This window comes from Accipiter gentilis, chromosome 32 (assembly GCF_929443795.1).
Source record: "Accipiter gentilis chromosome 32, bAccGen1.1, whole genome shotgun sequence".
Classification (NCBI taxonomy): domain Eukaryota; kingdom Metazoa; phylum Chordata; class Aves; order Accipitriformes; family Accipitridae; genus Astur; species Astur gentilis.
In genome coordinates, this window is record NC_064911.1 from 19,091,157 (window position 1) to 19,115,071 (window position 23,915).

At 39.0% G+C, this 23,915-nt stretch overlaps 1 protein-coding gene across 3 annotated transcripts in view; it reads right to left on the bottom strand.

Moving 5' to 3' along the window:
• The window catches only part of MBTPS2 (membrane bound transcription factor peptidase, site 2), a 37,192-nt gene extending 14,959 nt beyond the window's left edge, over nt 1-22,233 (bottom strand). For all 3 annotated transcript variants that reach the window (XM_049834975.1, XM_049834974.1, XM_049834976.1), the window contains exons 1-8: nt 22,096-22,233; nt 16,818-16,966; nt 14,946-15,084; nt 10,893-10,996; nt 8,352-8,479; nt 4,396-4,514; nt 3,253-3,433; nt 691-785 (exon numbers count right to left, since the gene is read on the bottom strand). In XM_049834975.1, the coding sequence (XP_049690932.1) occupies nt 691-785; nt 3,253-3,433; nt 4,396-4,514; nt 8,352-8,479; nt 10,893-10,996; nt 14,946-15,084; nt 16,818-16,966; nt 22,096-22,170 (990 nt within the window). In that variant the 5' untranslated portion in view covers nt 22,171-22,233. The remainder of the gene's footprint in view (nt 1-690; nt 786-3,252; nt 3,434-4,395; nt 4,515-8,351; nt 8,480-10,892; nt 10,997-14,945; nt 15,085-16,817; nt 16,967-22,095) is intronic.
• Between the last annotated feature and the right edge of the window lie 1,682 nt (nt 22,234-23,915).

Genomic DNA, 23,915 nt, shown 5'->3' on the forward strand with positions numbered 1-23,915 from the left:
TAGAAAAGTTTACAGAGTCTGTACTTGTGCTCTTTTTCTTGTAAAGAGAACTGTCAGAAATATACATAATTGTCAATATGGATCAGGTACTTTAACAAACATTGCTGTACTTTGAAAAGAGTAAGTCAAAATCCTACTGAGAAACGTTATATGTTTCCATGTTACAAGAAAATCAACATGGTGAAAAAGAATCAAATGAAGGCCCTGATTTTGAGAAACTGGGCAATATCTAGGACCTTCTCTTGCATGTTTTTAGTTTAACCTACCAAGCAGCACTGCTGGCTTCAGACAGAATAACTGAACAGATAGTCCAGGGCTTGGCTTGGCTTGTAGTGCTCAGTACCTTTAAAGGCTGAAGGACCAAAATAAGGAATTTCACCGTGTTCTCAAAAGTTGTTTATTCTCACCAGTATTCTCATCCACTGGTGAAAATGGGATGCCTAAAGGAACGAGGTGTATAAGATCTTTTCTGGTTCTTCCAGAGACTGATTGATCATGGGAAAAGTCATGGCTAATGCTTTGGGGTTTTAAGCTGTAAATGGGGAGAATAACGTAACACATATACCTTTATTACAAACTGCAGGTATTCTTAAGCACTTCAGTCCGCTGCATAAATGTCGGTAAATATTACTAATTTAATTTAAATAATTTCAGATTTACCAAACAGAATTAGCAGTTTAAGTAACTTACCAGGTGGCTGTCCAAGTTATTGCTATATGAAAAGCAAATGTCTGTGAGGCTGTTGTTACTACAACATTCAACTGTGCCATCGAGTCTCCTATAGACTAAAGAACATAGGCATAGAGCAAATGATCAATATTACAGTAACTTCCTGAAAAGAAATCAGTCTCTGAATAAAGACAATCATTCTGTAGCCTTCAAGAATTATAGTAATTCACAGACCCTAGCTGTGCTTCAGTCACAATTAAAAATAAGCTTCACCACTTTAACAGTGTCACCTGATTTCAATCATGGCACACACTGATTTTTTTCATCTCAATAAATCTCCTTGAGATACTGGGGATCTACCACTGCCGTGTTCTGAGCATTATGAGTTACAAAATACTTTTATCCGTTGCTCCCAATTCGCATTAAGGTTTGGCATAGAAATTTGTTACCTGCTGCTGCACTGATTTCACTGGCTGGCTCTGGAAATGACAAAGACTCTAAGAGTCCTCTTTAAAATGTGAAAGCCTTTACAAAATTCAAGATTTGAAAGGTTTCGAAGCCTTGAAGGCCACAGCAGTGAATAAATTATGTTTTAAACCGTGATTTAAATAGTCTGGTACAGAATCTTTGTACGAGTGTTCTTTAAATGAATTCAATCTAACTTACTCTACAACAACAGTTTTTAAAGAAAACCCACAAAAGAATAGTAACTGTAAGAATCTGTGTCACAGCAACACAGCAGTACCTTCCTTAGGTAGATCAAGCCTGCCATACTGGTTGCTGATTTATCACTGCATAACGTGCAGTCCACTAACATGGAGCTTTATGCCTGGGGCTTACAGGTGCAAGCACTGTACCGTACAATCCTTTTTTCAAGTACCCTGAGGCTAACCAACTACATATATTTTTGAATAGTGAATGACCATGAAATTAGTTTCCTTATAAACTACACTGAAAACGCTTTTTTTTTTTTTAATTTCAAGAAGGTCCTTGGGGCATTGTTTTCTGTCTAGCTTCATACTCAGTCTACTCTCCATTCATTTTATTGTCAAGTAGATAGGGTCCATTTGCTTGATACATTTTTATTGATATCTGTATTTATGTCAAGTTGTGAACTGTCAAAATTTTGACAAATAACAGCTGTGAGTGACCGAACAGAGTTCATTTAATTTCAGCGGAATATTTCTCACTGCTGGAGGCTTATGGCTATGAAAATGCAGACAGACTGGTCTGATTAGAATGCAGCAGTGGGACAATGGGCTGCTAACACAATACAGCAACCAAGCTTGGAAGCAATATTGAGTCTCTAGTATTAAGTCTCTAGTATTTCAATCTAAATAGGACTGGTTCAGTTGCAGAATATGCAGTTTTATTATCCATGACTCTGAAACTGCATTTCAGAAATCAGCAGAAGCTGAGCATATATACCTAGAGCATCTAAGAATTGGTTCTTACTTGCTATCCCTGCCCAGCTGAAAGCATGTGCCAAAGTTGCCCTCCTCTTCAGAGGGATAGTCCAAGCTGTTCGGTCTCTAAAAGCAGGATCTTACCCATACTCTGCTAGTTTCCAGTTTAAATATTTATCTTAGTTCCAGCTGTAAGATTACTTTTCTTACATATTAAAAAAATAAATAAATAAGAAATTATCTTTTCGGTCTCACAAAAGAACTATAATGCATCATAAAACATGGGTAGTCGAGCTGGCTGACCTCCTGTTTACTTCCAGTATGATGGAAAAATGCAGTGACAATTTTAAAGCTCTGAATAGCATCATACAGGTTTTGCTCAGCAGCAGTCCCTTACCTTTGGAATTCAGTCTCCATGGATGCTTGCATGAAACAAACTCTAGAGAGCTTTAGGGCATGTCACAAGACATTCAGCCAATTTAACTTGACTGTTCTTTTTTGTTCTACTTAATTTTTGTTTATTGTTCTAGTTTAGTTCAGTTGACTTTTTTTTCTCCTTTTTTCAGGGGTAAGCTGTTACAGCAACAAGCGCTCTAATGTATAAATGAAAACAGAAGAAAATAGTCTGAGTTGTAGAAGCAATATGTGCAGTCCAGACAAAACTGAGTTTATGGGCAATGACATTGTGTGGTTGAAGCAGCAAATGAAACATAAAACCCGTATAGTGAGACACATCAGAAGAAGTGGCCATAATAAAGCACATCATTGGGTTAAGCCATACAATTTGTAATGTCATGCCGATCAAAGCAGTAAGGTAGTGTGTGGAATTTACATCTGCAAAAGATCACTGAGTTGATCCATATAGCTGAACTAAAGATAGAGGAGACAATTGTATTATCTAATAACCAAGTTATGCAATAACGTGAAGAGGCAAATTTCATTATTCAGATCACACAGGATATTTGTATAGGATGACTGGAAGACCAGAGAAATTCTTCTATCTACCTCTCCCTCACTTTCAGATTCCACAAAAATGAATGGCATATTGGTCACTGCTTAAGACAGGATAGCAGGCTTGACTCATGAGAAATCTGTACCCACAACAAATCCTAAATCCAAAATAGTCTTTAAGACAAGATAAAATATAAAATAATGAAGAGAGCACCTAAAGTCATACCTCTAGCTGGAAAGCGTAATTGCTGTAGGGTGGCTGCACTTATACAGTAGCCAACCTGTGACTTCTCTGAAATGTCTCCCAGACAGGAATTCCAGTCTTCCACACTATAAACTGGGCAGTCTTGTAGGTTAGTGACAAGGTCTCCCACAAAAAGACCTCTTGGTCCATTGGCAGGAGAATCCTGAGAAGAAACAGTAAAGTCAATCATATTATTATAGCTAAAACTACAAGGATTTGTTTACAGTTCTGCCGAATAGCAATGAAATCTTTAGGTTAAGACGCTATTTCCACAGAAATAGAAAATCTCAGGCTACACTAGAATTGATTATTTCAACTTATGATAGAGCATTACAAAGATGACATCCTGCAAAAAGAATAATTTATTTATTGCAAAGAAAAAGAAAAGAATAGGGCAAGTCTCCAAGTGTTTCAGGGGACCTCTTCATATTTGAGTAGGGTTTTTTTCATACAAGCTAATATGTTGTGTTTTTTCCCACCATTTTAAGTTGAAGAAGCTTAAATTAATACCCTGAATCTTTCAACAAAGCAGGGTGTACCTATAGTTTCAAAGGTATAAAGCATAATAGATGTCACTCTCTGAGTTCTATCAGTTCACTTTCATACCCAAGAAAGACTGAATCCTTTCAGCTTTGCTGTTCAACTGTGCTGTATTTGATTAAGTCAGAAAAAAAAAATCAGTCCTTTCCAGAAACTCAGCAGTCTATCTTTAGTTTGCTTCCAGCTGACCAAACAAGCAAGGAAATCAGCTCAAAATAATATTTAACATTAAAAACAGATAGCATTAACTAGACTGATAATGCAGTTTCCATTAGATTTACTTGGTGCCAATATTGAAAAGAAGTTAAGAAAAAAACCCACAGAAATAAGCCTGCAAACTCATCTCAAATGTCTAAACAGTTCTATAGTATGCTCAATAGTCTATCATTATTCATGCCATGTTCCTTCATTTACTAATACTAGAAAACATGAGACTAAGAGGGAAACTTTAAGCAGACAAAAAGTGCCATGTATTAGATTCTGCAGAGTGCTGCACTGACCAAATTTGGCTGTGATAATAAGAGACACAGGTATATTTTGGGTCACAAAGCATATAATATGACACCAGTAAAGATCTTTTCTTACCTCTGCGACCTCAGTGACGAGCGCCCCGACACCCGTGTAATAGAAAGGGAAAAGAATGGCTGGCAGCAGAAACAAACCCATGAAACTTGCAACACCAAGAACAAAATTATGCCACACTCCTAAAAAGAAGGAAAAAAAAAAATCACGTTTCTAAATAAACACTAGTAATAAAAAGGGGTTTTTGAAATGCAAGATTCTACAGTTACCTTCTAATTAACTTCCCTGAAATAATTACTGTAAGAATGAATGAAAAAGTTAAATTGTGAACATAGGCAGGAAAAAAGTATATGTGTATTACTTTACAAACTTAAGTTTCTATGGTGTGACTTTGTAGGGGAGTTTTAGAGAAGCCTCTGAACCCCTGAGAATTATACTACCAGAAAAGACAGAGAAGTGGTAAAACCATTTTTAAGGTGTTATTCTACCTATTGATATTTCATCACATAACACTACTTTTCCATGTAGTATGCAGTGGGCAGAATATCCAGAAGAAAAACTGGGCTTCTGAATCAATTCTTAAACTACAGTTTCTATCTACAGAGCTGTCATCAATTATAAATATTAAAAAAACTAGTGGAATGAAATGTATTACTTTTCACCTTCTACCACAAGAAACTGTTGAATTTAATAATCTTAATCAATGGGCTTATACATGAATAAACAGTTTGTCCTAGTCAGCAAGATGGATGAAATTTAGTTGCAACTCAGTATTCTTCATTGTCATCTCCATTATATCCATGAAAATAATTACATGTATATGTGTCAAACAAGTTTAGAAAATTATTTGAAAAAAGGCTCCTATTACAAGAAAATCTGGACGTAAAACCACATCAAGAAACTAAGTTGTGCAATCAGCATTTCCTGACACATTATTTTGGACAACATATTTTCATTTGCAATCTTTACACTATGCTGTTCTCCATAGGAAGAAATGAATTGCTGTCATAAGACACACTTGGCTTCCTTCAACATCCAGTGCTACACAAATTTTCTCATTTCATTTGTGTTCTTGGACAAACATTTTTTTATGACCAATGCAGGAAAACTCTGGAATGTTGAGGACTCCTTATTTCCTTCTTAAAGTGCTTCATCTTGTTAAGAGGGGTTTGATTCAGTTCTATATTTACAGTACAGTTACAGAACAGGAACTGAAGTAAATATATTTAAAAACATATTGAACCTATCTTTCTTCCACTGTATATAACACAGGAATCATAACACAACTCCTACTTCCCCTGGCTATCTCTACGTGTCGCCTGGTCTTTTACAATGTTTCTGATGCTGCAGAAATGAAAGACATTTTTGGAGTACTTCAACTAAGGGTTTGTTGCCATTAAAAGAAGCCTAGCAGAGAAAGAGAAATCGCTTTAAGAAGCATCTAAGTTTTTATTCATCTCATTGAAAGGCAATCAGATAGAGAACTGCATGCTGAAATATTTCATCTTTCTCACACATATACATATACGTGTACACACACACACACACAAGTGCAACAACCCCCAAAGTGTTAAGTAAATATTTTAACTTAATTGTTTTAACCTTTTTATCTTAAAAATAAATTTTATTTTTTCCAGGTTAAGAAATGATCAAAATCTAAGACAGAAACAAAATTCCTTTGTAACAGTGTGGCTGCTAGAAAGAGTAAACTGAAACAAAATTTAAAATAAAATAAATAAATAATAAAAAAGAGGTGACAGAACTGCTGGAGGGTGACAAGGAATACTTCCAAACAGCTAGGAAAACATGGGCCTTCATACCATAATCTACACAGTTTGCTGTGTGGAATACAGCAGGAAAGTCTAAAATAGAAAGGCTTCAAATCCATCCCAGGCAATCCACAGAAAAATAAACTGGCTCAAAATGAGAATACTTGTAGAGGCACACTGCTGAGTATGCCATCAATTTCATTTTGCTAAAACAGCCTCATCCCTGGATACCTAAGTCCTTATATTTAAAAAGGAACACTTCACACAACCCTTAAAAGCCCTCAAAATAATGTTTTAAAAATCTTTAATTCCTTTTTCTGTTAAAGACAAAACGTATTAAAAAGGATCTCAAAAAGTAATACGAATATTTGAACTAATTATAAGAAAGTGCTGCATGGAAACAGTTTTCATCTACTAGGCATAGAATTAATGCAAAACGTATCACAAGTCTTACAAGAACGCTCATTCACTATTCTTGAACTCATGATGCCATCTGCTGTACAACGAATATACTCTTTAATCTCCAGAGTATAGGTGGAATACAAAAGGAATATTTGGTGTCGTTCTCTACTCTAGCTCTTTTACTTAAGCTGCCACACAAAAATCTGAAAGTATATCTCTGTAAACTCAGATCTTCAGAACACTGAGAATAGGTTCATTCAACAGGTCTGACAATTAAGAAAAACTGAGTCAAGTTTACCGAATATCACGTTTTATCATTATCAGACATCCTAATTACGAAACATACCTATCATTAGCTGTAAAAAAATGCATATATTTATTATACCTAACTGATAACAAGCCATTGATGCTAACCACTCTTGCAACATGCTTGTTCCTATTGTATTCCCATATTTCAGGTTTCCCAAGAAACCTGAAAATTATAGGTGTTTGCTTGTCATCAGAAACATGCAAGCAATTACTTTCTATTACAGCTTATAATCTTTTTTTTTTTTCTAAACGATTTCTCAGGAATGTATGTAAGCAACCCATTTTGAAAATTGGTATGTCTTCTCTTTCAGTTCTGTTTGCAGTAGCTGAAAATGGAAATTGATTTATTTGAGAAAGAGGCCTTCATAAAAGTTAGCCTACTGCAGTAAATGATTTTGGTTCATTAGGGTATTTGGAATATAGATATATTTACTTACCTAACATTTATCATAATTTACTTGACTTATGAAAGCTTGAAAATATGCTTTGCTAAAGGCTTCTGGACTCCCAGCCTAAACCCCTCTATATAATGTTTTAATTTTAATATTCAAGAAACAATGTTAGTATCTAAACATTACAACAGGCTGACTGCAATAGAAACTGTCTCCTGCAATAGAAAATCATCAGTATCAAGAACCAAACCAAGATGCTAACTTTTCTATCTTTATTTCAGTGGTTTGGGAACCACCTTTGTCTCTAGAAATCAGTAATAGAAGTGATTCAGGTAGCGTAACAGTCTCAGTCTAACTTTCCACAGCAACAGGGCTCTACTTCCCAGCAGCCAGAGACTTCAAAAAACATCAAATCAAAAACATTTGGCAGTTATTTGGAGCCAAAAGCTGTGATTCTCTTTGGATGTTTGTGTTTTAGCTTTTATTTTCTCCTGATGGCAACATCAAAACACAGTGACCTGTATAATAACATAACTCACATGTCACTGAAAATCACAACACTATTGAAAAATCACATAATAGATTGGTCTTGTTGCAGAAAACGGTAGTGAATTGCTCAGGGGTGTTCACCTGTGACAGCAAGTGATGTTCTCATACTACCAGTCTTCTGGCTGAGTATTTTCCAGCTTGTGTGCTCCAAGGTTTTGCTACTTAGGCAGTACGCATCAAAAAAACAAAACAAAAAAACTTCCTCACCTGAGCTGGTGTAAGAGCTTATTCTAATGAGAGAGAGGAAGGTCACAAACCACACTTCTTCCCCAAGCACACAACTGGAATTTCTTATGCACACTGTTTTGAATCAGATCTAGGATATAGTAATATTTTTCATGACAGGAAATTGGTACTCATTTAAGCTCCTAGAAACTGTGTCTCCTCCAGTAAACAGCACAATAGGGACAGTAATGATCAAATGATTTTCTGAAATCACAATTTAGATTCAGAACAGAAGGATCACCTTTAGGGAAAGAGAAGCTTTTGTACTTCTTCATTTTAAACCTTCAATCCTCCATCAAGGATTCACAAATGATGCCCGTAGAATAAGTAACTGTGCTAATCAAAGACTTAATAAAAAAGCACAAACTATTACCTGCACAGAATATCCTTAATTGCTGGACTGGAGATATCAGTTGCAAGTGGGTTGTGAACAGGTCAACAAATGCTCCAGGATAGACAATGAAGATAAAAATCCCAAATCCATTAAATCGTACTTGTTCTCTTAAAAAGAAGAAAAGAAAAATGAAGTTGTGTTACTGTAAACAAACAAAAGAAAAACTAAGAGATTCTACATAGTGCACATATTTTTGACAATGACAATATTTAAATTATTTTTCACAATAAGAATAATTGAAAGATAATTAAACTAAAGGATGTTTTCTGCAGTAGTCGCCACTTTTAAGCAGCACACATTTGTAAGCCTGGTAAAAAACAAAGGATAAGTTCAACTTCTTTTCTGTCTCCTGGTAGCAGCAACTCATAAAATACTTAAAAAAACTCCAAACTACTTTCAAGTCAACATATATTTTAACGTTTGGGGGATTTTTTTTCTTTTAAGTAAAAAAATGGCAGCCTGTAGGATGCAGTGTCAAACTAATCTATGAAAAATTATCTGGAAGAAGTAATCACTTTCCTTTTAAAGAAACACTTACAAATTTCTGGAATTTGTAGTTTCTCCATTTCTCCTAAGTGAAATTTAGAGTAAATTGTAAACTAACAAAAATGACATGTCATAACAAAAATGAAATGTCTTCTGAAAAAATGAAAATAAGTCAAGAAGTTAAAAGGACAAATTCTATTTAAAGTATATTAGTAGCTGACACTGCCATACAGATAATATATATATATATTTCAGAGGTGTTACAATTGCCTTTAAATGGCACTTTTTGGAATAACTATGTCAAGGTTTTATGAAGCTAGAAATTTCATAAGGGACTTATAGGGGCATGACAATCATGTTCCAAGACAATTACATTCCAATTATTATTCCAAGACAAACCAGGCATGGATCAGCTAATCCCATATCTTTACTGAGACAGTACACTGGGCATAGTATTTTATTTATTCACATTTATTTATTGTGCATATACATGAAAGACGACACAGAATTATGCAAAACTAATCAGAATGAAGTAATACATTAATTCCCCAGAGTAAAGTCATCAGACACACCCATGCTACCAATTAGTAATAGGCAGTCTAATGCCCATACATGATTTCATGACTTGGGTAGGAGGTGCAGAGGAAAGAAGAAAAAGGCTTTTTTGGCACAAGCCTTGACTAAGCTAAGGCTCAAATATTTTAAGCTCTTGTAGTTCACAGCCAATCCTATCTTGAACTGAAGTTGGCGAAAGTGTATTAGATTTCAGGGAGTCACAGTGATCTGCCAGAATAGTAGAACTTGCACACAGCATAGCTATTCAGTAAAGCCTAAACCCTGAGGATTGACCATAACAGCACTATAGACCCAACCTGTGCTAGGAGGAAGAAAAAAAAAGTCAAGCAGAAAAAAGCAACAGCAATGTATATTGGACAAACTAATTTCTCCCCTGGAATAGCCAGGAATCAATTTTTTGACAAAAACATAACCCAAGCTTGAATATTCAGAGCATTTGCTCCAGATCTTGAATGAAGATATCACACCACTAAGGTGTAAGAATTATTCATTCTGCTTATAAAAGAGCTCTGTAGTTACTCCTGGCTTCTCTGCAGTTAGCCAGCAACATGCAAAGGCACTGCAAGAGAACGGAAATTTTGTTGTTTCTTCCTGTGGTGGGATGAGCAAGAGCTTCATCCTCCACAGAAAAATCCCTGTGGATATTAGGGGAAAAAAGCTGAGAGACAAACAGCATGCGAAACAGAGGGTCCCAAACCAGCCCTTTAATTGAGAACCCTTGGGGTTATAAAAAAAGGTAGTAACGGGTTAAGATGCAATCATGACTCCCTACTCTCATGAAAATCAGAGAAACAGCTTAGGGCTTCACGCTCATGGGACACGTAATGACGATGTCCAGGAGAAATGCAGAGGACACCTGACTATCAGTAACCACCACTTAACCTTCTTATGCGAGTGTCATTTAACAGTAACGACTAAGCATGTCAAATAACTTCTTTGTGAAGTAAACATCATAGTTAAGTGACATTAAAAATATCATCTTTGATGAAAACTAACACATCACTGAGACTAATAGGGGCAAATCACATTTGACTGAGTTACTGCTTCAGCCTGTTTGTATGCTACTTCACAAGCTATGTTTAAACAAATCAATTTAAAAATCTAAAGTACCATTGTGCAATAGCGCATGGGTCCTCTTCAAGTGCCACAGCTGCAGAAATGCAATGGTTGTGTGAAAAACAGGACCACTTTAAAGTAGTATAATTTTAAACCTGAGGCAGCATCGTTTATTTGCAAAGCAGAAGTCCTTTCTCATGATCTGTAGAATAGACACTACATTAAAACTCTATCCTTAATTGTATACCCTTTCAAACCTAAAACCTAAGGAAACTATGAAACACAGAATAAACAGACCCTGTAGATAAACTGAAGCAGTGCGAACAACATTCACCTGTAAGTACATGCTCTGGAATATTAGGCTTTGTTGGCACATAGTAAGAGAAAAGTAATTTGTATTACCGAATAGCTGCCACCCCATGGCCGACTTCATGTATCACACCGCTGATGAGGATTGCAGAGAAGAAATAGGTCAGCTGGCTGACAGGCAAGTTTACGCCAGGCACCTGTTGTTGTGGGCATGACAACAAAACAAAACACAGGAGGAAACCAAAGGGTACAAAGACAAATCATTCTGCCCCTAAACTTGCTGCTCTCACTCAGCTTTTTCAGACCTGCAACAGAATAGGGGCTGTTCTCATGCAGCACTATCAGCTTGTACCTCTTATCCCAATTTATTCAATGTATTTTAAAAGATATTAAATATATATTCTTTTGTTGAAGGCTGAAAAGCTCTCTAGGCACAAAAGCCTTCTCCCCGCCCTACTTATTCCCCGCAGCCCTGACAGAATGTGTCCTACTCTATATTAAGCTCAAAAAGTTTATAAAAATGTACACAGACTTCCACTCAAATGAAACAGGCGTGGCAACTGTGAGCATTAGTTGACAATTTCCTGCAGCCAGTCACATAGAAGATCCACCCCTCAAAAAAAAAACCTAAAAAGACTTGAGCCCTAAAAGTTCAAGTTGGTGGAATGTGGAAGAGAGGGTGTGCACATGTACCAAAATAAAAAACTAAATATTTTTAAAAAGGTACACACATGCACAACAAAAATTTTAGGGCTCAAACGCTATGAGCCCTAAAAGTTCAAAAAATGAGCCTACAACTGGAACTGTCAGTCTCCCTTCTCTCTTGCTATCCAAATCACAAGACTATCCCAAATTTACAAGGCCAAAAAAAGGGTAACTTTTGGCTATTGTTCAAGTTTTGGCAGTCTACATACAGCAATTTAACCATTAGGAAAAAAAAGCACTTGAAATGAGTGTACTATTTTGATTTACATAAGACATAATATGCATTCCTCCTGTTGCTGTGGATTCCCAGTGCTCCCAAGTCCTTCCCTGTAACTAGTCATGAGACACCGGCTGCTTCCAGACAGGCTTCAAAGCAGTCACGAGTCAGAGAAGGAGGAACCATCTTTCTCTTTCCTCCTGAGGGACCTTTCTCCTGCTCGGTTCCCATCCCCGCTCAGCTGCCATGCTGCAGTGGGATGATAAGGCCACTTCTGCCGCTTGCTCTGCGACAGGTCTCCCATGTGCTCCGCAGCTCTTCCCGCTCGCTGCAGGGCACACTCCACTGCGGTCACTAACACCTGACGTGAGCACAACTTCCATTGCAGTCCAGTGGCAGAAGAGAGATGCTAAGGGTACAAATTCCTGGCTTGCCTATAGGACTCTCTAAAAGCTGCCCTTGTGGGACATAAAAGGATGCAGATCCAAGTGAGCAGATCCCCTTCAATTCTACCATCATTCGGTCCCGCACATTCCTTGATTGTATGCGTTCACCTACCCGTGCAGCAGAACTCTACGATAGGTCAGTGAGACAATCTAGCTAAAAGAAATCCTTCAAAAGACTGTTTTCATTAATGTTAAACCAAATAATTTCAGAAATTCTGTCCGGAATGTGATCATGACCAAGCTATTTATCTTAATGGGCACAACTATCATACCTCACTGTAGGAAGACAGCTGCTCTTCATTTGTTAAGCATCCACCGAATGTATTACAGCATCAGCTGGTGGCACTAGTGCATCAGTTAACTGGCCTTGCCAGCAGCCCTCTGCTCCGGGCACTCGGGAGGACAGACAGCAATAGCAAGAGTTGTCGTCTTAACACCACCATCACGATAGCACATTAGAACACAGCCCTGGATGCTTCCAGACTTCACGTCCAAGAAGCTAGTTTAAGATTCACCTAAAAGGGAAGCTAACTCTTATGAAGAGTTCTGAAATAAATAGCAGTATTTTGCTAATAAGCATTGTCATCTTATATTCTATGGTCTTCTGGAAATGCCTTTAGTAAAAGAAGATCCTTTGCTAGTAACTGATCTGCCTCTCTCCCACTTTTGTCAACAGGCAACCAACACAAGAGGGGGCAGCTGAAGAAAACCAGCCCAGTTTCCTACAGATGGGTGTTTTATATAAAAGTACATGGCTGAACAAAAGAGGAAGGGTACAAAAACCTTAATCGATAAAACATAAGCAGAATGGTATCTCCCTCTCTCCATAGCCAAAGGCTAAAGGCTAAACAGATTCATGCCACAGGCTAAAGTTGAGTTAAAAAAACCCCCAACTTGCTCTCCTCCAGGCAGTCAAATACAAATAACTAATTTAAATGAGGAGAAGGTCCTCCTGACTTGTTCTGCACCTCTTTGCAACCACACACGGGTCACTTTTTTTGTGTCAACTTATACTAGCACGTTCCCCTCAAAAAGAATACTGAAACACTTTTAAAGGCAGAATTATACAACTGTGACCATTCGGAAATGAAAGAATGAGGTAGGAAAGAAAGAGAACCATGAGTCATCTTAGGAGAAGTAACCTTCTCCCCATACATGACATTATCCCCATACATTACATCTTTTTCAGTACCAGTCTGTCCTTTGTTTGAGTGCAGCGATACTGCCAGCAGGCAGTCACTGAGGAATGAATTCCACATTGAAACTGTGAACATTATCCTAGATTTCTGCTTTCACAGTTCCAATTCACACCAGATTAATTCCAAAGGCTCACCTTTACTTTGGTTGCCTCTATGTTATTTTCTCCAAAGAGCAATATATTGAAATTGACCGCTTTGGTGTCACAGAAGTGGATCGATCCATATAACGATCTCAGGAAATGAAGATGGAAGGCAGACATACATGCTTAGGATAGACTCTGTTGGCATGTAAATTAACAATTTTCTGTCTCATGCCTAACCAGTGCTCTACTGGACGCAGAGACTGCCTGCTCCTGTCTGCTTCTGGAGATCATTCAGGAGCAGGCTGTGCAGCAGGGGACTGCCCTGGCAGTACCAGCAGTTCTCTCCCAGGTCTCGTTGCCTGCTTTTGCCAACACATACCACCTTTGCTGCGTTCACCCTGCGTGTGTGAGACAGACCCAAACTGTCCCAAAGGCACCGAGTTTATGGCACGTACCAATGATCAGGCTTCCTGCACTCATGCAATTTTTTAAGTCTAGCTGCACGCAGTCAGTTTAGCGCTTAGAGGAAGGCCTACCATGGCAGCACACAATTCCCAACTTCTGTTCGCTAGACAAGCTGAGTATTTAAATAGAGGAAAATGGTTGGGCACCCCGGCTCTAGGCCATGCAGCAGAAGGCAGAGCAATCTCATAGGACTTTCTGCATTTCTGGAAAATGACCATACATTCTGGCCAGATAGCACTCTTGGGGAAATAAGGGTGGCTAGGAATCCCTCCAGTTTAAAAGTGTTGTAAGGCAATGTCAGTTCTTCCACTGCTGCCTTGCACAGAGATAAAACAGACATTATTTGCAATCTCTCCCATTCTGTGAAATACATTCCTTTCTAAAACCACACAATATATTGTCCAGCATCAGAAATCCATAAAACAATTAAATACATTGTTATTATGCCTTTGACTAGATACTGCCAGAAACAGCACTTTCAATTTCACACTGTAAATTAGGGCATAAGTCCTTGAACAATCAAAAAATATGCCATCTCTTCACTAATGAATCTTTGCTTCCACTATCACACAAAGCTCTTTACACTTCTTTCCTTTTCCACTGATGTTTTTTTATTGTAATAAATGAAATAGAACAACTCTCTTCTTGTGGATTATACATGTGCTCTGCAAACTTTAAGGCCACCAGTGCTGCTACACTACACAGCTCAGAGCAGGCAGATTCTTAGCTCCATTTTGTATTCTTAGTACTATGATAATTTAGGGCTTTTCAAAATTACTAACCAGCTCTCACTCCTGAGAATTTTTAATATAAACTCTTCCACATGTTTGTCTTCATTTGCCTTCCCCTGTTTTACTACCTCCGCTCCCCATTTTTAAGGCTGAAAACAAACCAGCAAATTTTTATGTAGATGAATGTCAGGAGTTAGGTTATTCTTGCATGGGAGAATTTAAGCATCACATACCCCATTAGGAGGCTGGTTAAGATCAGTTCACAACTCTCAAATAAAGACCTGAGGAGAGAACACTTACCACAACTTGCAGCATACGATCATTCTGGGCTTTCGGTGCTTCGGTGAGCATCTGTGTCAGTGTTTGCATCAGTGTCTTTCCAAGAAGAATAACAGAGCCAAACATGGCAACGATACCAAACACCATTCCTATGCTGAACCTATAAAGAGAAGCAAGCAGTTTAGCAGTGCATAGCCGCAAGAAGATAGGTTATATTCTCCGAGCATGTCACTGCTTCAGCACAACTTAGCACACCAAACTCATAGGGCAAAACTTATCCGATGCTACGACCATTCATGTATCAACAATCCAGTACAAAAATATTGGCTAAAGGAAACTAGTAACAATAATAACATATACTAATAACATTGACTAATAACACATAATATTTTCCTTGTTTAATAAGTGTTTTGCATCCAAACTACATCCTGATTAATTTTCAAATATTTTTATGTTGTTCTTACGCCTTCTAAATTTTATTCAGTTACCCAATATATTAACTTGCCTTTAGCTATGAATATAAAAAATTCACTAACAGCGTATAATGTACCATGTTGTACCATACCATATCTAGAGACCTGGATCAAATGATAGGGTAGCATACATATTTATTTATATAACCTTTTACAATAAATTTTGCATCTTCCTTACAAACAATAAAAAGAGCTAAAGACCAATAAATGAGACTCAGCCTTTTTTAAAGAACAACAACTAAAAGTTACAACTACAAGACCAGATTAAAATCGATTACTTAAAAAACATTGTCCTTCTCACCAATTTATTTTTCATTAAAATCAGTGTTGAAAATAATTCAATTTACATCAGTCCACCTAGTGGAGAATTTTTATTCAGTGTTGTTATTATGATTTTACAATGTCCAATAGTTGAAGGCTGTGATAAAGTTTATTTTCTAGCTAAAACACTTCAATTCACTACAAGTCCTTCTTCCTCTCACAATACCATAACTGTTCTCTTACCACCCTTAACAAAGCCCACTGGGAATTAGTAGCTTTATTTTAAGCACCATGTACTTGTAACGTTAATTAAAGAGACTGGTGGAAACATTATAATGTAATAAATTATACGCATTAAAAAATTGTGATTGATATAGAACTATTTCAGACTGAAATAAAAGCACTACATACGAGAGAAACCCATACGAAACAGACCTCTCTTATTACTGTCTCACCGAGTGTAGCAATACAGGAAATGAAAAGAAATTCAAACCTTAGTAATTTTATATTTTCAGAGCAGATATAAAGTAATGCTAGGAAGGCAACTGAGGCAATAGTTTTCTAAACCAGTCCAGGAGCATCCACACTAACCACCCTGCTTACTTACCCATGCCCAGCAACCAGCCTGTGCAATCTTAGCAGGGAAAGGTGCAGGCATATAAAAGACAGAAGGTAAGCAATGTGCTCTCAAGCAGGGACAGCTTCTGAATGTTTGGGCAACGACTGACAACAGAGATGCAACTGTCTTTGAATACTTTGTAAACTCTAGTGATCAGGGGAGAGCTCAGTGTACAGTGATGGACAGATCTAGGACATGAGAAGCTGCTTTCAGACCTATTTCTGTATGCAGCATTACATGTAATAGCTGTACTCTTCAGAATTGTGTATAGTTCAAACCATAGGTAACAATAGTTTACAGATTTCTAGTTTTATAGCATTTCAATATGCAATCTATATTACAGCTATGTATTTTTTAGCAGAGGAGAAAGACTTGAACTGGCACAGTACAATTACAGCAACCACACTAGTTTGGTTTTATCATTAGCCTGGTGAAATAACCATGTCTATCCATTGCACTTTTAAGGCTGAAAGGCACAGATGTGGTTAAGTTGTTGACTCTGTATTTGACAGAGGAAAAAAAAAAATCCTGAATTTATACCATAAATACAGAAATCTGGGTTTCCATCTCCCCCAGCTGTAGAACTGGCGGTTGAAGAGAGCTGTTTGCCATCGCATGTGAAAAGGAGAGACGCTCAAGCCGTATGTCAGCAGCCACTCTTCATAAGATGCCTTCAGAGAGTTGGATGACTGCAAAACAATGGAAAATTAGTTTAACCAAAAACATCTAGGATGATTTTGTGTTACGTGACCAGGCAGTAAATGTGATCTTTTTGTATACAAATGGATGCATAACTTCAGGTAAATGCCCTGTACTTTATTTATATTTTGACATATAGGTAGGTATGAGGTGTAATATGAAAACGTTATGCCACTGTTTTGATGTAAAATTGCAACAGTTCTAGGATTGCAAGAGAGATTGGGTATCCAATTTGACAAAGAAGATCTTGTATCATCTTTCCTAGTGTTAAATCACTTTCAGTAGGTTTTAACTGTCTGGTTAGAAGGCTAAGGACTGAACTGTTTATGGTATTTTTTCAACATGAAATTATATTCCAGTAAACATTTTAAAAACTACAATAAAGAAAAAGGCTTCTTTTGGTTTCAGTTGAAAAAACTGTTTCTAATATTGGTGAGATATGGATCAGTACTGTGGACACCCTTCGGTGTGGGTAAAAATAAGGTCTATTTTTCAAACACAAAGACTATGTCTAAAGAGACTCTAAACTATTTGATCATACTAACAAAAAGCAGAAGTAATTTAAAATTATCAACCTCTAGAGCAACAGCAATTTCACTATGATAACTTCTCAGCATTTCAAGATACTACTGCTAGAATGCCTTGCTACTAGTTGCAAAGATTTCTCTTTATGAGAAAAGCGACCTATAAACTATATGATTAATACTTATCTGCAGTATTATCTGATATTATAGACCGACAGACATAGTTTTGCAATCGCTACTTTATAGTACATGGCACTTGTCTTCTCAATAGGCTTTACTCAGCCTGCTTCATGGAAGCTAGTATCAGAAACCCAACTGAAGGAATGCTTTCCTTGGAGGTGAAAGAGGAGCTCATAGCTCAGGAAACGCACACCAGAGCTTTGAGCCTTCCGACTTTGGGCAGTTCCCAAGGCAGGAGTGTCTCTTGACATAATCCAGACAAGTCGTTGGAGCTGTCTGAACGGGAGCATTGTTCCCCAGTTTCCCTATGACTTCTAACCTGAGAAGTAAATGGTATTTATAGAGATAAAACATCAAAATAGAAATAGGCATGCACTTAAAACATCTTCAACTTAACTCTCAGCATTTACATTTTCAAGGAAAGTTAAATCTGATTAATTAGCCAGATTCTTGAAAGGCATGAAAAATGGGATGTTAATTTATCTGAGAAACTGCTTATTAGATGTTGTTTTTATTTGGGCAGAAAGATGTTCAGAGTGGGGAACAGTGTCACCTACTGAAGACATGGGGAATGCGTAGTGCACAACAGGGTCCCTTCTCCACCCCCAAGAGGAACTTCACCAGTTTCTGGCTGTCCTCCGTGGTTCTTTTAACAAATTTAAAACTTGCCAAGTTCCTTGCATTCCTCCTGTCCTGCTGCGGTAGTGGTGGGGAGTGAGGATCTCATCTGGCACAACTATATTCATAGCTTCTCTCATTTTGTTGAATTAAAAATTTGAACACTAAAAATTAATTTCAAGTAACAATTTTCCTAGGACACAAGACCCATTTACTCAGGTCATTGTTCATGTATCACCTATTACACCACTTATCCTTTCTGCCTGTATATTTGTCTGCCATTTCCTTCTTCACCCTACTGATTTCAGCCACATTTTTGTTCAGTCAGCTGAGGGCAATGACAGAAATTTTCATTGTGATGTATTCCCTCATCAACACCAGACACTCCCTAGGACACCACTCGGTTTAGTGTCCACAACTAGATCAGCATTTGCTAAGTTTAACAGATCACAAAGACGATTACACTTGTACAATTAATAATACGTAAGCCAAAGAAACAAAGAAAAAGACATCCTCACATGATCTACCAGATAATTAAGATCAAAAATACGTATGACATTAAGTACCTCTGACAGTTCCCAAAAGACAGTTTCTCTAAGTGCATCCCATTCATTCACAGAGAGTCCAAAAAAACCCCAACCAATCACATATTATTATAATAAAGCTAATTGGATATATTGACTTGGCACTTTAAAAATGTGTTCCTTTTATCACATGCAAAACCCACTTCTTCCCTAGAAACGCCACAAATTCATCCCTCCAAATTCATTCCAACCACACCTCAGCCCCACTGGACTAGCAAGGCATAAATAAACATGAAGTTTTTCATGAGAAATAAGGGATTACTGACCACACATTTGCCAAATGGACAAAAAGGCACCCAAACTCATTTTCCTTTTGCATTTTCCTCACAAGGTGTGTCAATGGTATTCATGATCACTAAATGACTACATCCCTTTGCAAAACATTAAAAAGCTCTCTGCAAACTTTTGTTCCTCCTGTCCTGAGACCAGTAGGATCACCACATTACCACATGCACCCTCACGCCCCAGTATGAGGTGTGACAGTATCCTATGTTTCATTTCAAACTTCCTCCACACAGGCCGTAGCTCTTGAGTTCCAAGTGATCTTTGTTATATTAATTTTACTATAAAAGCAATGCCTTTTTTATTTATGCAAGCCTTCAAAATAATGAACGTCTGCTAAATACTCCAAGAGCTCCATAAACATCTGCCAGCAAGCGGGAGTCCTTAACATTCTTCTTTGCTGACAAAATCTGTTCAAGAGCTCTGAACCATTTCAGCTTCCTGACCTTAAAAGCCAAAGGCTAACCTTGACTGAATGCATCTAATGCACCCTTTATTTCTCATAGCAGAAGGAGGGACAACCTTCTAGCCTTTTCTCATTCCTGATCCTTCAGGCAGAATGAAATGGGATGATTTAGGATGCTGGGGAGCAGGAATTTAGGGGTCTACCTGAGTGATTCCCTTTTGTAGGATCCAAGCTTCAATGGAAACTTTCATGCCAGTGCTTCAATGAAGAGCAACAAGAGGGACCTAAAATTCCAAGTCCCAGCTTGATCCGGCATATTTTCAGTTTGCTAAAACGATCTTGTAATGTAACTCTAGCAATATTATAATATGTGAATTTGTTGGTGCAAATATGCATTTATACACACAGTTATGTCTTCTATATTGTAGACTTTCTAAGAGCCAGACTGCCTAACAAAATGTTTGAACAAAACCAGTAAGGGAACAAACTGAGCAAGAGACATTGCACATTGAACAAGTTTACAGAATAAACATTGAGTTACAGCACACATCCCTCTCTTGCCAAAAATATCAACAGGATCACGCATGGAAAAGTACTCCTGTATTATTTTTCACTCATGCTCTGTACATTCTCTTGGTGTAATTAAATTGTAAGTAATTTGAGGTTTAAGCAGGGACTGCCTTTTGCTAGAGTTGCTAGCAGCCTCGTGTTATGAATGTGGTGGGAGATTTACAGTACCAGCAATAAAACAAGCAACCCTGAGCTTCCTAATAATATAAATCTGGTTATTTAATCCAAATTCTATTTTGGCTGTGGTGCTCAGTGAAACTTATCATTGAGATGTACGCACATGAGATCTACCAGGCAGTTCACTAAAACCCAACAGCTCCCACATACTTCTAGACGATTAATAACCTTTATCAACTTTTAGTTAAAAGACCAAAGTTAAAATGTAACTCCTGGACTCTCTTGCTTGCTATAGCATTCCAGGCATTCCCCTTCTTTTTCAACATAAATCAGGGACTAAGTTGGCTCCAAACAACGTGGTGGTTGGTTTGTTTTTTTTTTCTCCCTTGCCGCTGCTAACCTCTACCAGAGGTTGTAACAAGAAAAACAGTGGCTATTCTTATCAATGAAAGAGAATAATTTTAACGTCTCATGCTGAAAGAGATTTTCAGAATCTCAGATACAAATGGGTCATCTCAGGACTGTGGCATAACAGGTCCACTACCTGAAGCCAGCTAAGATTCTTCATCAGACACAAAGTTACTGTCAAAAGAAAACCAGCCTGTTGGCTGACCTTTCTGGTGGTTTTTGGTGTGCCTCAATATGGTCAGGAGCACTTTTTTCTGGTATCTAGCCAATCTTCTAACGCGTTTCAAAACAGTGCCACGTTTGTTTCCAAATACCTCATATAGACCTGATGTGATAAAACCTGAAAAATCTTCAGCTAGATTACTGTATTTTTTATTGCCATTATTTGGCAATTAATAGCTCTCATCACTTACTGAGCTATGCCTCCTCTCCAACAATTAGCAGCAGGGGGAGCCACTTATTTTTCCAAGTTTTCTCCTCACCTAAAATCTCATACTTCTTCCCATATTTTACAGGAGTGACAAAATGAACGTTTATTTTTACTCTGAAATCGCTAGGCCCTATCTGTGCTTGGGAGAAACAGATGCAGCTCCTCGACTGTAAAAACTTTAACATTAAAAAAAAATAAGAGAAAGTTAGAGATGAAACCTTTCATTTCATTTTTCCTCGTATTTAACCAGCACACATCCTAGTTTGTGTACAAACTTCAGTCATCTCTTAGAAATCATACCTGTCAAGCTTTAAAAGAAAACCACTTCATGAGACTCATGCAATGCACAAATACATCCCTAGATACAATGAGTGATGTCTTGTTGGTGTATTTTCTTTTCAAGCCTTCCCCTCTCCATCAGGAGGAAAAAGATGACCCTTAGAATACTCTCTGAAGTTTATTTACTTAAAAAGTATTTGTACCGAGCTCTGTCTCAAGATTTTTTTTCTTTCAGTAAAACTAAGGAAGTTCAGTAGAAAAAAAAAAAAAAGTGCATTAGTTACATTTTTTCATACAGTCACTGTAGAGGAATCATGCTTAATTATAAAGCACAGCAAACTTATCAATTAAGGTTGGGTTTGGGGGTTTTCCTTTTTAAAGATACTAATACTTTAAAGCCCAGAAAGCACCCTGAGGTGCCACAGAACCGTTTAACCACCAGGCTAAAGGCCGGATTCCCTATCGTTTTCACAGATTTCGTCCTGGAATACAGGCCCGAGACCCCCGCAGCCGCCTGGCCGCCACCACCAGCACTACCACTACCACCACCACCACTGCCGCCTCCTCCACTGTTTCGGAGGGTCGGGGGAGGCGGGGAGGCCTCTCCCCTCTGAGGGCTCCAGACCCGGCCCTGGGAGGCGGAAGAGGGGGCCGGGGGACTGAAGCGGCCTGCGCGGGGGGCCGGGGGCTCCCGCCGGGCTCCTGCGCCCACAGCCCTCACCTTGAGCAGCGTATCCGCCAGGTAGACGGCGCACCAGCCCCCCAGCACGCACACCACCACCGGGATCGGGATCATGGCGGCGGCCGTTCCTACGGAGAAGCCCCCGGAACTAAACCTCTCCCGGAACCTTTCTCCATCGGCTTATATTCCCCGGTCGAGGCGCTTCCGGGCTACGCCCGGAGCGGCGGGGCAGGTGGCGGCCGCGCCGTGCGCAGGCGCAGTGAGCCGGCCGCCTTTCCCGCCGCCGCGGCGGGCGGGGCGGACTGCGCCTGCGCGGCGGGCCGGCGCCGGTCCTCATTCTCATTGCTAAATTTACTTCAGCTATTTCTGTCTACGTGCCCGCCGAGGAGGCGGAACGCGGTCTTTTTATGTTACTTGATGGAGGGCGGAGGCAGTCGGAGGCGAGTCGCCCCCCCCTTAGCGGGGCTCCGCTGCCCGTCAGGCCCCCGCAGTGCCTGTGGTGGTGCTGCGGGTGGGGGTCCTGTGGAGAGGCCGTACCCGAAAGTGGTCAGGAAAACGTGAGGGAGAATAACAGTCAGTTTACGGTGGTGGGATTAAAGCAGACTGCGGAAGCGCTTGGGGCGTGAGGAAGGAATAGGGTTCCCCTTAACAACGGATATTCTTCCCAGAAACGCAACACTGACTTTGTGACACAACAAAATGGTTTCACGAGGCTTGTTGTAAAAGTGACTTTCAGGCAAGCGCTCTCTGGGCAGCTGCGTTTTGTTCCCAGTCCACTGTCACACTAATTCTCTGATTGTATGCCTCACTTGATCTCTCTCACAGCTGTTGGGCGTGCTTTTTGCCGTTACTAGAAGTGGGACGTGCCATGGGGTCACTTATCTTAAGAGTTGATTTCTCAGGGCCTTTCTTAGTTTAAAAACTTTCACTCGGAGCTTAAACACTAAAAGCAAACAAGTACAAGATTTGGCAAAGGTTAATGGAATTTATTTGCCTACACAAACTTCCCCTTCCCTCTTCTCTCTTTCCCCTTCCCCCTTATTTCTAAAGATTTTTTAGGCGTCAAGACAGCAGCAGTGGGAGAGCCCTCTGCAGTTTGAGGCTTTCAAAGGTCCACCTTTTCCTCTGTGCTCCAGACAAACTTTCCTTGGTCCTGGTTGGTGAGAAATTACTCAGAAGGGCATCTTTCTCCTGAAAATGCGTATTCCAACCATCCTTCAGCTCTTGATGCGTTAGTCTGTGGGTTTGTGGACCAATCTGTGGGAAGAGCTGGGACTGCCGTTAAGAGAAGGGTTCACAAAACCAACCATAGCCTGTCTTTTCCACACAGAAAGCTTTGTAGAAGTTGTGTTATTAAAAGAGGTGTACTGGTGTCTGTCCTTTGAATCAAAAAATACATCAAGCCCTCCTTCTGCTGGAATTTAAGTGTTTTTAATGCTGTTTTTCAGTCACATTTTTAGGTTTTGCAGCTCTTTCTTTGTTCTATACATGCTTCTTCATCCTGTCCTTCCCAAAATGGATGCTGTGAGCTTTCCTTATGCTACCAGCAGGAAGAACATCTCAGCTCTGATCTCCTTGGCTCTTCTCAGCTCCCTTGCTTTTCACTGATAACATGGCGTCGCTGAGGGGGAATAAGGGGCTATACCTCGGGAGATGGTTAGATCAGCAAGCAAGTAAGGGGAGACAGCCCTGGCCAATCTCTCATCGCTGGCCATCGTGGGGGCAGAGGGGGAAGTGAGAACTGGCATTAGCATGCCTGCTTTCACTTGTTCTCTCTTTGGTGAATGTCCTTCATCTCAAGTCAGGGATGGTTTTCCTCCAAGTTTAGATTTTCCATCCTCCTTAAACCCCTGCCCTTT